Source organism: Thermobia domestica, chromosome 6, assembly GCF_964235325.1.
Source record: "Thermobia domestica chromosome 6, izTheDome1.hap1.1, whole genome shotgun sequence".
Taxonomy (NCBI): domain Eukaryota; kingdom Metazoa; phylum Arthropoda; class Insecta; order Zygentoma; family Lepismatidae; genus Thermobia; species Thermobia domestica.
The window spans coordinates 309,960,719-309,977,693 of record NC_137459.1 but is presented as its reverse complement, the minus strand read 5'-3'; the positions used below and the strand labels follow the sequence as shown (position 1 = coordinate 309,977,693).

The 16,975-nt window shown below is 32.9% G+C and overlaps 1 protein-coding gene across 1 annotated transcript in view; it reads right to left on the bottom strand.

Annotated features, from left to right (window-relative positions):
• Nucleotides 1-16,975, bottom strand: part of LOC145687806 (prolyl 4-hydroxylase subunit alpha-1-like) — a 566,529-nt gene that overhangs the window by 61,931 nt on the left and 487,623 nt on the right. The window contains exons 7-9 of the mRNA XM_081761230.1: nucleotides 13,632-13,805; nucleotides 8,384-8,457; nucleotides 7,173-7,281 (exon numbers count right to left, since the gene is read on the bottom strand). Coding sequence (XP_081617356.1) covers nucleotides 7,173-7,281; nucleotides 8,384-8,457; nucleotides 13,632-13,805 — 357 coding nt within the window. The remainder of the gene's footprint in view (nucleotides 1-7,172; nucleotides 7,282-8,383; nucleotides 8,458-13,631; nucleotides 13,806-16,975) is intronic.

Here is a 16,975-nt window from a genome sequence, read left to right as displayed (position 1 = left end):
AAACGATAGAATACAAAGGTAAAGTTTTCCTTGCAATTTTTAACACGATCATACAAAGTGTTCGACTAATTTAGTACGAGAATATAAATAATTAATATTTTCAAAATATTTCTTTTTTATTAGTTCATACATAAATTATTTAAGTTTTAAACTTTTATATTACTCTAAAGCAATATATATATATATATATATATATATATATATATATATATATATATATGTTTTAAATTCTAATACTTTGCTAGGTATTTTATTATTATTCGTATTGATTTTTAAATATTTTCTTAAAATGTAAAATAATATTACGAAAAATTAAAATAATGCAAACATGTGAAACAATACTAATCGCCAAATAATATAAGTAAATGCAATAGAAAATATATATCAAACATATGTTACCTTCAATCATTTTCAATTTTTTTCCAATTATTTATTTCATTAACAATTTTTAAGAAGAAGAAAACATGAAAAAAATATTATAATGTAAAAGTTTATTTCTTTATATTTTCATCACATTACAATACAATAAATTAAAATAATAACAAAAACCTAATGGTATTATCAATCATTACACATAATAATAATAATAATTATTATTATTATTATTTCTTGTTTGCATACATTACATTCAATGCTATAAAATCTTTTATTTTCGAAATTAAAAGAATATTAGTTAATGCGAAAAAATATTTTTTCATCAAAAGTGTTTTTCTACACCTTTACAATACATTGGTACATGTTATTTATAAAGTTGATATATAAGGTTACGTTTATGTAATACAATATAATAATATTAGATAAACTTACCATAGTTAAATGAAAATATTATAATTCAAAGTTAATCCGTGTAAGTTAAATAATCAATTTGTTTTTGACAACCTAACGGAAGTATATCATATTCTACTGGTGATTTTATTAAACAACGCAAATTTACTGTATCATCACATGCAGTTAAACAAAATGCACGTATAATAAATTCATGATTTGAAATCTTAAAATCTTGTATGTCAATAATGTATTCAATAACACATGGTAAAATTTATGATTACATTCTCACAAAAACGCTATAATTTGTTCAACAAATTCAGTGTTCACTCACTTTGCGTATAAAGTTTATACTTGAAATTTCACTATGATGTTCTCCAAACAAAAGAAAAAGAGTTATATCGTTGGATAAATGTTTTACAGCAAAAGTCCCAATATCATGAAGAAATAAACATTAAGGTTCACGGTGCAGCAAACATTGTTCACAAGAAATATTATTAAAGCGTAAGTATGCACTTATAGTTTTTAAAAGACAAACTTCACTAATTTATTCTTCACTACATGATACACAAATCATGTTTTTCGAAATACATAATATGCAATCATACATAGTCAAAAGTTTAAAGTATAAATCGTTGTTTCAATTTTTGTATGTCTTTACACTATTTACACAAACACAAACACAAAGTTCACTTTACATCTGTATATCAGTTCACACATGCTTTATATCTTTCATTCTAAAAATATCAATCACTTCACTTAAAAATGTCTTGTCCCTTTCTTCAATCAGATCATAATACAATTCATAAACCATCTCCTGTGTACATATGCCAATTATATGCGATTTTGCATATGTATAAAACACTTCTTCAATTTCTATTTCTATTAAAGTTGATATAGCTCTTTCCAGCAATTCTTCTTCAGTCATAAGTAAACATTCGTCGGCCATTTGGTTCTTCATACTTTCAAAACAACCACTACAAATTAAAATATTATTCGTCCCCCAGTCTTTAATAGCATTTAAAATGCACTTTGAGTCCACTTTAAAATTTTCACATGTACAATCTAATCGGCAAAATCGTACCGTTCTTGATAATAACGATGGTGATCCTGGCAAAAATTCTTCATCTTCTTCAATATCTATATCATCATCCGAAGATGATGATAAATAAATAGTTTTCACACTATTTGGAGAATCTGCTCTTGGGTTTACCGGCAAATCTCTATTTCTTGTCTTCGGCTTCTTCTTAACACATGGTGGAGAAAGCAACGTCTCTTCATCGGCGTACACAAAATCTTCTTTCTGTATAGCAGCCATAGCTAAAATACATACAACATTTTCCAAAACTCCCGTATTTAAGCAGTTCAAACAAACAAGATGGCGTCCACCAAAACCATCAAGTTCATACAAGTTTCCTATTCCTTTTCAAAACTATATTTAAACATGCCATTATCACAATACACAAACATAAAAAAATCTCAAAATTCTTTTCATATATACGTTAGGGGTAAATACTATTGTCTTCTTTTAAAATTCTAAATCATCCTCTCTTTTACAGCATTTTCAAGTTTATTACCGTTCGCGCCCACATTTCTTTTACCATTCGCGCCCGCGCCTTCCCGCGCCGCGTCCGCGTTTCCGGCAGCCAACACTGGCTTAAAAATCTTTTCATAAACATTTCATCTAATGTGCATTGCAACTTCCCACGACATCAACATCTCCTATTATTCTTTTCTTTTTCTTTATAACAATCCGCTATTGTTCGCCACCTAAATTATTATTTTTAAAGCATACAGCTGCAAGGTTTCTCTTTTATTTAAATTTTTTCCTACAATGTATTGTATACTTCTATTATTCATTATAACAATCTCACACTCTTCAATGATTTTCCAAGGTTTCTCTTTTATTATTTTAAAACATACAGCTGCGAGGTTTCTCTTTTATTATTCTTTTCGCACAACTACAATGTATTGTATACTTCTATTATCCTTTATAACAATCTACCATTGTTCAACAATTTTCCAATATTTGTTTCTTTTCTTTTACTAATCATTTATCTTTACAACTTTGACATCTTGTATTATTCTCTTTTGTGTAACTCCTATACATACAATAATACAGCAACTATTACCTGTCATCATATGTCATTTAAACAAAAATGTATTTCTATACAACTAAACTCTCTACCCATTGTCTGGGGCGACCCACCGCCTGCGTAGCTTGGATAGATTTAGAAATAAGACTACTAATATATCCTCATTTTATTGTCCAAACCAATCAATATGGATATGTTGTCAGTAAAATATTTAGATTGATCGTGCCTCTGGTGTGTAACAACAGTATTTCATATCATCCCCCCATTAGAAATCTTGGCTAAACGAACCAATATATGTTGCCAATAAAATAGTTTAGAATGATTGAGCCCCTGGTAAATAACCACAGTATTTCGTGACAGACCCCCCTTTCTATTACCATATTCTAGCTACGTGCCTGACTCAGCTAATTCTCTACATTCTTTACCAAGCACACATTTTCTAAAGCGGAAAATGCTCTCTAAATGCCTAAGCTCATTATTTTCAGCAGATGCACAAATTGGGTAGCATTCTATCTACATGAATGTTATATAGTATATGTCGATTACTGGAAACCGCTTCTCGCTATCTATTACAATATTTACTATATAATGATTAACGTGAAAACCGGAAATGGTTGATTTGTACCGCTTCCGGTTTGGATATTACATTCATCAGGGAACTCGATTCTTAACTATTGACTCTATACATCATGGCCAAAATTGATGGTAATCCATCAGATAGTTCTTGAGACTGTTTGTTTCACTGACGGACAGAATGAATATATGGCTATAGAGTTTTGATAAACTAAATTCGTTAATGAGTGATGATGGAACAAATATAAGAAAGGGAACCAAGAGTAGGCCTACCACCGGGAAAATTTTCGAACACAAAATTAGCCATCGAAAACCCACATGTCCTGGTTTAGAATACCATATATGAAAACTCTACCACTGAGTCATCCATCACCCGCTTATTAGTTTTATTAATTATTATATTAATATAAATTAATGAATGCCTGCTTATGTTAATTATTGAACAATTACATTGTATACTTCGTAAAGTCAAAAATTATAAATTTTTATTTACTGTACATAGGTATGTTGACAATAAGCGAATGTTATTAGAATATTTGTTGAGATTTATTTTCCTTCACTGCCTTTCGCCTGGTTAAAAAGTAGTTTGCAGTGCTTTGGAGCAGCTGCATGTAGGAACGCGATAATGTTTGAGACATACCGGCGACTTTTTTTGTGTGTGTGAAAATAAGACCTTCCTCATAATGCAGTAAACAACTGCAGTAGGAATTTTCTACGGAATTGATAAAGACATATCCAACTACAAGAAACTAATACAGTATATATATTCATTATTGTGTTTTTCTTTTAACAGCTACTAGCTAGGGATGGCCAATTCCAGAATTTTTACTTTCCGGAATCCGGAAAGTAAAATCGGAAAAATTCCGGATATTTTCTGTATTCCGGAATTTTTCCGAAATCCGGATTTTTTTCCGAATTCCGGAAAGTAAATTTTCCGATTCCGGAAAATTTTGGCCATCCCTAATATATATATATATATATATATATATATATATATATATATATATATATATATATATATATATATATATATATATATATATAGCAACATAGTACATAAATATATAGCAAAAGACTGTAAAATGTGTAATATTGTTGAAATATTAGATAGTACAAATTTCAATTTTGGGGTACTAGAAATTAACAAAATTAGAAGCCCGTTTGCCCAGCGTTGCCCGTACATTTATCCCAATCTTCTACTACATAGAAAAAGAAATAATTTGTATTGATTTGGACTGTTTTTTATGAACGATCTTTGGATTCGACACTTCGGTAATATCGGTCGATTTCGATTATTTTTACATGTCATCTTTTCCCACATACTGTATGTAACAAGTTTGGTTAAAAGCACTCGAGGTGTCCTAGACTAGAACATAAAAAACATATATAAATACACAAACACACGGATATATATACGTAAAAAAACACACACATACAAATTATCGCAACCACTCTCTACTCTTTCCTGACAACACTTGCTCCCTCCTCCAACACCCAAGCGGCAAATAGCCGCCTATATGTAAAGAGATCCATTGCTTGCAATGTCTCGCTTAGCTATGCGCGGCAATCTACCGCACCGCTCTCTAGCAGGGAGAGGCGGCTGTTTTTCCTCGCCGCGAAAATTTGCGGCGACCGCCGCGCATATATAAAAAGCTTAATTGCTTGCAATGTCTTTCTACCCTGCGCGGCAGTTCGCCGCCAAATGGGAAAGGGCTGTTACAAAGAGGTATGATCGTTGGTGCCCGTCAGGTTGGAGCTTCAGTGGCAACAGTGGCGAACATTGTGGGGGTATCGAAAGGCACTGTATCCAATGTCACGAGGGCATACACAATTCATGGGCAAACGACGTCTGCAAAGCACAACAGTGGTCGAAAGACAATCCTGTCAGGTAGCGACCAGAGGGCATTAAAATGGATTGTAGCAGCTAAAAAGAAGACCACTGCAATGAAAAATACTCTGAACTCAATTCCAGGCTACAGAACCCGATTTCATTGAAAACAGTGCGACGGAAACTTCATAAAATGAAAATTCATGGTAGGGCCGCTACCGTGAAATCCCTGGTCACAGCAGTAAATGCGAAGAGGCGTATCTAATGGTGCAAGGACCAGAATGCGTGGACTCATGAGCAGTGGAATCACGTAATGTGGTCCGATGAATCGACCTTCACCTTGTTTTTAACAACCGGTCGTGTTTACGTATGGAAAACACCATTGCATTCCTATGATACAGACTGTCTGCTCCCAACTGTAAAGAATGGGGGTGGTTCTGTTACAGTATGGGCAGTGATATCGTGGTTTCTTGCAGGTCCCATCATCCTAGGAATGGTGAATGCTAAGGCATATGAGGCCATTTTGGGGGACCAGGTTCTACCCATGGCCCAAATATTGTTCCCTGATGGTGATGGAATCTACCAAGATGATTTGGCACCCTGTCACGTTGCAAAAACGGTGAAATCATGGTTTGAGGAGCATGACCAGGAGCTATCACACCTCCCCTGTTTCCCACAATCACCAAATCTGAACATCATTGAACCATTGTGGTCTGAGTTAGAAAGGCGTGCAAATTAGTTGTAAACCTGGGGAACCACAAAATGTTCCCAATCGGGTCCCGCACTACCTAAAGCTGGCCCTGGATTCAGGATAGAATTTTCCAAGTTTAGTTCACATATAGAACACTACGATGTGCAGGTGTCTGGTTTCTGAGTTACTGACCATCAAATTTAGGGTCAGACTTGGTCAAAGGATGTTTTATATGGCATGCTATGCATGATTGAAATCTGATCTTGACTAAATCTGTCATAGCAGTTTTACACCTCGTGTAGCTTAATATGTATTTTAAATATTATGGCATGTAGCTAATTGGTTCTCAAGTTATTGACCATCAAATTTGAGTTTGGACTTGGTAAAATCAAGAAATTTCACTAAAATGAGATTGATGGAAATCGTTCGATTTTTACCAAATTTCACATAGTATTAGATTTTCATAAGATTAGTATGTATGAATCATTATGGTGTTTTGATATCTGGTTCTTGAGTTATTTGCCATCGAACTTCGGGTTTGGACTTATTTAAACTTATTTATTACATTGAGCAATTTAAACATTTGAAACTTGGTCAAGTGAGAATCTTTAATTCCCGAATCATAAAACACCAAGTTTTGCGTTCGAACTTGAAAAAAAGAAAAGAAAAAAAAAACTGTTAAGGGAAATCTGTTCAGTAGATATGTATCTATAGCAAAAATGAGTTATATTAAGTAACATAACATTATATATGCAACATGTACACTATTTAAACCGAATGAAATATACAAGCATTCATAATTGATTTGAAAACCAGATTGTGGTCTTGCATTCAAGTAGAGTGCTCTTCGACTCATTTGTTAGCAATTAAGAATTTCCTCAAGTTATAGCAGATACTTTAATAAAATAGGAGTGAAACATCATTTGTTGACTTTGATCCTTTATAGTTAAATTTGAGATCCAGACCACATTAATACCTAACGGAAATTAAACCCAAGAATTATGTGTCAAAGGTTATAACGATGACATTACAATCATATGGCCATGAGACCCCCTCCCCCAAAAAAAAAGAGTTGCTCTTGTTCCACTCATTTGCTATTATTAATAGTTTGCATATACGTTTTCGCTTATTAAACTTTGTTTAAATGAAAAATGTGGAATTTGTAACTGTTCTGATATATTTATTTTTTTGAGAATAACTGTAAAACATTTGTATTTACCTGATAATCCTCAGCTGATCGTTGATCTGTCGCATGAAGTCCAGTAGCAAGTTCTATTCTTCTAGTAATTGTAGGAATGATGGGATCATCTTCCTCCTTCAACCACGCGCTGTGAATTTAAATACTTCTTAGTCTAACTACACAAATACCAGAAGAAAATATTCAATATGTACGTAGTAACCAAGAACAAGTGCAAAAACCATATATTATTGATACGAGATTCATTTTACCCAATATAATATCAATTTTATCCCATTTTACTCCAAATAAAATTTAAAATTTTACTGCAATCCCATTGTTATAAGTTTAGTTTGAATACTCCTCGTAACAGGGACATGGCAAGGAAGTTTAGAAAATTTCAGAACAAAAATGTTTGTTTACTGATTTTATTCGCTTATAAGGTAACTTGACAACACTGCCTCAGAGACAAACAAAAATGATTTAGCAATCTCCATAATATTTCAAAGAAAACTTGCTAATATTTCGTTTATTGATGCAACAATACCGAAGAAAAATATTTTAATTTGTAATGAAAACGTGGAAAATTAAATTTAGCGAAGGAGAATATAATTTTCATTCATACACGTACTGATGGGAGTTTTCATATCATTTACCTCGTTTGAATTGCAGGTAAGTAGCCTTTACTTCAGTATAAGTTCGAATACTTTACACAACTGGAAAATAATAGAAGGAAATTTTGAAAATGCTCCTGATTTTGTTTGATGCTTGACAAAGCAAACTCAGAGCGAGCTGAGATCGAACCAGAAACCACACGCATCAGAGATGAACGCTCTACCACTAAGCCACCTTGACCTAGTTTTATATTACAGTTCCATACATCTTCCTCTGCTTTATCATCATGTCGAGAGAAATCATATACAACTTATTTAATGTGGGCTGAGGTGGGCACGGTAGCTCACACGCTCACTGGTAAGGCGCTTACCTCTCGTGCGTGGGAATCCTGGTTCTTTTTCCGGTTAAGTAAGTTTTCCCCGAATACTCCTGTTTTCTTCCACAATTTCATTCCACTAATTCTTCCCTCATCGTTCAGTTGCCTTAATCATTGACTTCCTTAGCCTAAAGGGAAACATCGTGGGACAGATGCAAGCTGGTTGCCTAAATTCTTTCTTACTGTAGTAGTAAGGTTATATATATAAATTATTAGTAAAACGCAATTCGTGTCAGTAGCCTATAAGAAAGAGACAACTTACTTTTTGCTAATTCTTTTAAAACTTGTTACATCTTGTTCCTTATCCATTTCGTGTTTGTGGCGGGAACGAAATAGCTGTAGTGAAAACGAGATCACATATTAAGAAATTTTCTAAAATAATTTGATACACAGTTAGATCATTTACTTTTAAATCAAAACTTCTTAAACACTGATTTCAAAGAATACTAAATAGAAAGATTTCACAAAGAATCGTTTCAGCAAAATCAAGCGCTGCTACTTTATTTTTACAAAATTTAAGCAATATCTAACATAAGGAGGATTTGATATCAAACACTGATTGATCTTCATTATAATTGTTGTTAATTTATGTTCATAATTACAAACTGAATATCAATCATATTTCTCAAAGTTAATCAATACATTTAACAAAGACCTCAATAACATTTTGGCAGTGATATGTCGTACTTTAGTAGTTTTACAGATATCTTGCGGGTACGCGTACTTTTATTTTTTTTAAAAAAATACAAAGATAAGATACTTCACAGGCACGAAACCTTTATATATATATATATATATATATATATATATATATATGAGAGAGAGAGAGAGAAAAGCATTAAAAGCGACATAGGTTCGTAAACCGGCATTCCGCATTCCGCCTTTTCTACTCTCACCACTAGCCGGAGCAAGTGCAGCTTAAACCAGTTGTAAGGGTTAATTACTGTGTGAGGAGCATTGTTTTATTTTTAGCTGTCCTAAAATTTGTATTGATATTTCATCATCATCAGAAATCTAGAATTATTTAGAGGTAGATGATTTATTCATTACATACTTTTATTGTTTAAGTTATTAACTTTGCAAATCACAGTGGTTATTGTGCCAACTGATACTCTTTGGTAGTGAAACATGCACAAACATGTAGGAGTAAGGTGTTCTATAAACCAACATACCCTTTCATTTACAATTCTGCAAACCTGTCAGAGTCCGCAAAGCTATTCAAGTGGCAGTAATAACCTCGTCACCATATAAAAAAGGAACTATTACCTACCATGGAAAAAGCACAGAGAGAAACTAAACGGAACGCAAGGAGAAAAGGAGACTCAAAAGGAAATGCAAGTAGGGTTAAGTGCCAATCTACGTCCAGGTGAACAAAAACGCTAAGGTGTGAGCAAGCAGACAAGGATTCATCATCAGATTAAGGTTAAGTGTCTAGTGTGTCAGAAAGTAATGATGCATTATGTACCTCTTTTTGTGCCAAAGACTCTTTTCAGAAGACACTAGCTGAGAGGAATAGTTTCAGTGTGTATCCTGTGAGGTCTGGGCACACACAGAATGTGTCGGCATGGAAGAGGATCTTTACATCTGCGATTATTACCATTGATTTTGACTGAATGTGTAATTCAATAGCGATATTCTCTCTTAATGTTTACTTAACTTGCAAAATGCCCATAAATGTGTAGACTATTTAGAACTGTGAATTGTGCCTAATACCACGATAGGACTATTTCAATCAGCACTTATTTCTATTCTAATAAGCAAAGTATGGTGTAGATCTAATAGTATCTTACGAGTAAACTTACTTTTGTGCGTAACAGAACTTATACCAGGATATCAAAATGTATATCAGGATAATGTATACCAGGATATCTTTTTAAAAGATATCTTTTTTTTTTCATTTTGCAACATAATATTTTCTGAAGGTATGTCGGTTTTGGGGCCTGGTTTCTAAAAGTATGATTTCGGAGACAATTGAACAAATCATCATAATCGTGGCAATTTTTAAAATTGGTTACATAAATTTATTGAGTAGTGTTGCTGGTTTAAAGAAATGTATTTACTTCACAATCATGGTCCTTCAGTTCAGCTTTATGAGCCAAAATCAAAATGGTATGTCGGTTTTGGTGCTTTTCCTCTTTCTCTCTCTCTCTCTCGATATATATGACAATTTTTAAATATGGCAAAAATATCCTGTGTATATATATAGGAGAGTTTGTATACAACACAAATTTCAGAAATTAATAATACATAATATTTTTGTTCATTGTGATCTAAAATTGCAAACTAACGATATAAAAAATTGCTATGTTTGCACAACTACTTTCCTGGTTAGATTCGACCTAAATTATACAGCATAAAGAAATTACCATTGAACATAGGTCCAAGAATAGATTGATCTCCGCCATTATTGCACTACTCAAATCAATTGTCACTTCCTGTTTTAATATTAATCTCCAAAGAACTCCCTTTTTGCTGTACAAATACCAGTAGTGATATTCTAATTTTTTAACAACCGGTTCTCTCTCTCTCTCTCTCTCTCTCTATATATATATATATATATATATATATATATATATATATATATATATATATATATATATATATATATCGAGAGAGAGAGAAGATTAGTAAGTAAATAGATAGATGTAAATAACTCTTAGGAAACAAACCATAAAAGGTAGACAAAAGCAAATATTTTATTAGATATCACAAGTAACAAGAAGAGAGATTTATACAGGATCGTAATACAAAGTGGTGTGGCGAAATTAGGTAGCACTGCAAATATCTTGAAAACGAATTATACCATATTTGATGATTGTCAAAAAGTATTGGAAAGACCTTAATCTATCAACGGATCGACAATTGTTGATAATGGTACGTATGCTTTTCAAATATAAATAACCGTCAGCACTACATTCGTGTAAACTCAGTTCTCATTCTTGATATCTGAGCACTTGAGATTATGAAATAAACACTTATGATTCGTTCTGAAAGATCGTATGTTCCCTCTCAGAACTAAAATTTACTGTTTCTGGGTAAATTGGATAAAATTTACCGTTATGTTTGGGTATAACAAACGGTTCTGCGAACACGAAATATTTTAACACGAAATATTTTAGCGAACCGGCTGAATAGCTCCACTGACGAATACTGTATGCAACTTCGGCGGGGGAGACACCGGTTTGATTCCCGGTGGAAGCTCATTTTGTTCAAATCCCACGTTAAGCTGTATAGAAGGTTCAAGTCTCATACAACCTCGGTGCTGAGCGGGACGTTAAACTCCAAATCAACCAACCAACCATTGAGATCCCTATAGAGTAAAACCAGTAGCAAAAAGCGAGAAACAGTTTTCGATACAGATTTTTATTGTCCCAAGATTATGTTTTACATCCTCTTTAAACCGTCTATTGAACTTAAGAAAGAAAGAAAAAAAAAAACTCAGTTGAGTAGAATTGCAAATTTGTTACCATCGGTATATTTCTAAATTGAAAAGCGCACCGTCACGGTTCTGCAGTGTCAATAATATACATTCTGGTACTTGTTTATGTACGCTGCAGCAGTGATACCAACCTGTAGGAAAAAATACAATTTCCTGCTTTTTGTGTTTATTTTTCGAGCAAAAATGAAAATAAAATTAAATATTTCAGTTTAAAGTTCCACGATTATGTCGTTAGGCCAGCGTTTCCCAACCTTTTTCAACTTGCGGCACACTACGGGTGTAGCTTGAATTCTCGCGGCACACTCATAGATATTATTATTATTTGCAAATATAAAATACCATGGTAATTTTATTTCTGTGATTACTGATTATCTTCTCACAGAGATGAAAGATCGATCACTGGTTTTCCCCTATGCTAATTCATTATGCTTATTTTTTATTCTAATTTTATAATAGAAAACAATTGCAATGAAATATAGGACTCAGAGTTTTAAAAATACGCTTTGTTTTTCGAAAATTGTATCCAATCTTTCACTAAGAACTAAGAACACTATATAACGAACGAACAAAGAAATGTCTTGTACTTTTAACTTTGCTGTTTTAACCAAAACCGGTGCATATTATTGCAATCACACAGCTTGCGATGTGTCGAAGTTAAAACACACCTGTTAAACAGAGTGTTGTTCTGTCATTCACGTGCGAATGGGTGTTCTACGAACGTTCACTTGACGCTTACCGTAAAAGTGCTTCCATTTCTCGGTGTTAGTATGACTCTCAATTGAAGAGTAACATAGCAGTTAACTGTGGAAATGTGTACGGGCCGAAATACTGTCTGCTACACAGTAATAGATGTAGAATAATATATTACAGTAAATTTTCTATGGTAGAAATTCATAGTAATATACATTTTTTTCCTATGTCTAGCAATTTGGTTGCTATAGAATTGATAATTTTGTTTCGATTTTCTCGCGGCATACCAGCAGTCCATTCGCGGCAGACCAGTGTGCCACGGCACACCGGTTGGGAAACGCTGCTTTAGGCTAAGGGAGATGATGATTATGTCAAGTGAATGATGACAGAAACATTAATGGAATAAGAAAGTGGGAAGAAACGGGAGTACCTCAAGAAAACCCACGGACACGATGTTGGCCGGGGATCGAAGCAGGGAACCCACGCATCAGAGGTAAGCGCTTTACCACTGAGCCACCGTACCCCTTGTTAATTTTTCGAAAAGAGATTTATAGAAAATTGTTAATATATAAGGGATTTTTCACGTACACCAAATCCATGCCAATAAGATTTTCTAGATACAAAAAATAGGTATAATGAGTCATTAATAAGTGTGAAAACGGTATCGTCAAATATTTAACGATTTAAACAAGAAGAAGAGTTTTTATGCTATTGAGGAAATGGTTTGTGGAGTGTCTGGTACTCAAAAATCAACCACCAATGAAAGAAACTTGTACCCTGGTATTTAGAGAAAGAAGATAATAAAATAATGAACGAATCAATGAATGAACGAAAGAAAAGAAAATGCCAAACAATAAACAATCAACTTTCAAAACTTTCCATGCAAAATGAAGAACGAAGGCTCGTTTGTATTCCTTCGTAAACAACAATTGAGGAAGTACTTATTCACAAACTATCTTGTGTAAATGGAAGAGGGAATAGTTTCATGTTCATATTTTATTACTGTATTATTATTTTGTAATTAATATAACATGGAAATTTCAAAAGCCAAACAGGACTTTCTGACTCTTGAATTGTGATTTTATAACTTTTGAAGTTGGCATCACTGCGTTGCAGTAGTATGGCGCTTACACTTAGCATTGTTCGATATGTCCGTCATTCTTGGCATTTACTACAGCGTATATCTGTTTTACTCATCACAGAATGCATTATTATTAATGAAGTTCAAATCGATAACCTATAAAGGAAAGGCACTGGTTACTACTTTTACCTTACATTATTCTCTACTAACACTAACTTCAAAAATTTCAAGATAGACATGTAAAATTCTGTATTCAATATTTGCCTTCAACCTTACATTTATCAAATACTTGTAACTTACTTTCGGTTTTCCTACTTGAATCAATTTATCCATCTGCTTGTCACTAAGCAACTGATGAAAAATGACGATCCGAGGATTTAAAGATTTCTCTTCCAACTTCAGTGGCTGTAGGAAGAGGTATGGGTTATTGTTAGTCACGAATCGACAGCGAAGTTCTGCATCCATTGCTGGTGGCTGTTGAAGAAAGCAACAAATCATTTGTCAAAAAAGGTCAAATATTCACGCCTTCTTTGCTTCTAATAAGAAGTTGACGTAAATTACATATATCATTTACTACACTTTCTGTTGACAATGTATCAATGTTTTGTATTTGTATAGGTTACGTTTGCAATTTATGAAATCTTAATAATTGAATAAAAATATTAAACAGTGGCGTACTAGCAGGCAATGTAAATACAGTCTAGTCATTACAATTAATCCTTGACATAATGACAATTTAAAAATCAAGTAATTAGTGAATAATACGTTCTACTCACAGACGGTTTAATTAAGAGTTAATTATTTAGTGAGTGAAATAATTGTTGATATAATAAAATTTCTGAGGGAAACGCTCGCTGTTTAGAGTATAGCATAATAGCCCGCCCACTCGCACCATCTGGCAAGTTACAATTTACTGATAAATAACAAATCAAATATTCGATCTCAAAATCAACAATATATTTTATTCTCAGTGTAACGTACACATATACTGCCTTTATTCTATTAACGTACTAAATTATTACACAATACTGACTAACATTTGCACTATAGCATAGGTAAGTAAAGCGCTAGTTTGTATCTTCCATCATGACTTAACTTATATACTTATATCTTGTTATAATATTCATTTTATTAGTCTTCATGGCAGACAAGATAATATAATTCTTATATAATTGATAGACAGAGATGTTCGATAAAAACAAATCATTCATATATACTGTATTTCAACACGTAAGATTAACTTACTTGTAAATCTTTGGCTATTTCACAAATCTTATTTTCAACCTATTGCAATTATAAATGTCCAAAAAGACTGCAACTCATTACGAACAGATGGTTATTAAAAAGGTGTGTGGCCAGTCTTCCTTTGAAGAAAACAAACCAAGGCTTATTGTTAGCTTTATTTGTTTTATTGAAAAACGAAAAGATTTGCATTTAAAATTCTTTTTAAAACGTTTTATTATTGTTTTCGTGTTTCGTTGCATTTATTGAAAAAAATATATTTACTAGTAAGCTTTATGGTCCACAGTTCTACTATTTACCTTAAAGAAAGCAATGAAAAATGAATGGTGGAAGAGCAACGATTAACATTGATGAACTGATCAGGATTCGAATTAGTAACAGAGAATTCTGTGGTCGCCTGACTCAGGCCGATTTGGTAAATGTAGTGTAAGAATAATAAGATATTGCATTTAAAAACTTACGTACATCAAAATTCGGAAGTGGTTCGCAACATTCGCATCAACGTTTACAATATAGCTGTCCAAGACTTCGTTCCTCGTACACCAAGACCATTTGTATTTCATAGGATTTCGTAATATTACAACCTTTGCTTATTATAACATAACCGTGTAAAGCATCTAACAAAGCTTCATGTATTCATCGGTGCTTTTCTTCAAACGCATTAATAATCATGTTAGCCTATTACAGTAGAAACTTGAAGTATAGTGAAACCTCTCTAACAAATACCTCTCAATACCGAACTCCTCCATAATACGAACTAACTTGTTTGTCTCAGTAAATATGTGTGTGTTATTATGAGTGAACTCAGATATGTATATATATATATATATATATATACGGACAATATTCTTTTAGTCTCCCTACTCATAACCGAAATTATTCTCAGTTGATACATATTTAGCACAAAACATACTTTCTTAAATTTGAAAATATTTTTTTTTTCATTAATCCATCTAACTAATCCAGCAGTTATATGCAACAATTTCGATCAGAGACTAGTGTCTGTTAGATTTACGTCAGACAACTATTGAAAAGTTCTTGCAGGAAATTCATAAATCGCCATGATTGGTTAGTTCTGCCTGGATTTCCAGTATTTAATAATACGTACAATGTAAAATATGAGGTGTTGAAACAGCACAAATTGACTACCACTTTAGCGTGTTACTTGTGTGTTAATTCAGCACAAAGACATCGCCGTCTGAGCATATCAGAAATAACTCGTTACTACCTGAGAGAATTTGCATTGGTATTTATCGTTTAATATGAGCAAAGCTTTCCAAAATATCTTTGGCACTTCTGCCAAGTAAAGAATAATGTTCTATGTTTTTTGTAATCGGTCACAATAATATAGTTGTAAACCTGTGAATCGTCTGACAACAGTTACACGGGCAACAGTTCTTCCAGTAACGAGGTATTTCTGATATGCTCTGAAGGCGATGTGGCTGGTGTTGAATTGACACACAAGTAACACGCTAAAGTAGTAGTCATTTTATGTTATTTCAACACCTATTTTTTTGCTCCGTGATATTCCATGTTAGTATTGAGATATTTTTACTTTTAATACAATCAGTACGCAAATTATGGGACTCTTATAGAGGTATGACTTGAACTTCAGACTAACATTATTACACAAGAATTACGTTTTGCAGTACACAGCCATATCTTTGGAATATGGTAAAATGAACTTAAGTAACTTTTGGGTCGTTTCTAGTATGTGATACATTATTGACAAAAAAAAAAAAAAAAAAAAAACAATATTTCGTTTGGTATCCTGAGCTTATCCCTGGGTACAGTGATAAATATATCCGAAAGTCATATTTTACAATATAACATTTGGTTGGTATCGAAAGCTTGTGACGGCATCATTTGAAGTTGTTTTGGCTCTCCTGAAAGGGTAATCTTTTGACTTAAGCTCTTTAACAATGCACCAAAGATATAAACACATTTCCCAGTAATACTTCTGTGTTCTTGGCGGAAAGGAATTGCCTCATTCTCTTAGTATTTCGAACACTAAGCCAAATTACCCTATATTTACTTTTATACTAATGTACGTCCTATATACTGCTTAAAATTACCACATGAGATATGGGTACTATAAATTTATGTAACAGACACCTCTCATTTACGGTCAAACAATCATATCCAAACGTTACCTGTTATTGAGAGGTTCTAGTGTACATATATTAAGGTATCACTTCTTTCTACTTTGTAAACAGTTTCGAAAACATTTCAGGTAACCTTTTATTTCTTCAATGCAGTTTTAAAATACTTCTTAAACTTACTACATTACTAAAATAAACACAACGATCATTTTTTTCTATACTGTCATTTTAATGTTAAGGTTTGTTAAGGTTAACATTACAGCGTTACCTATATGTTAAGGTAAGCAAATTACAATATTG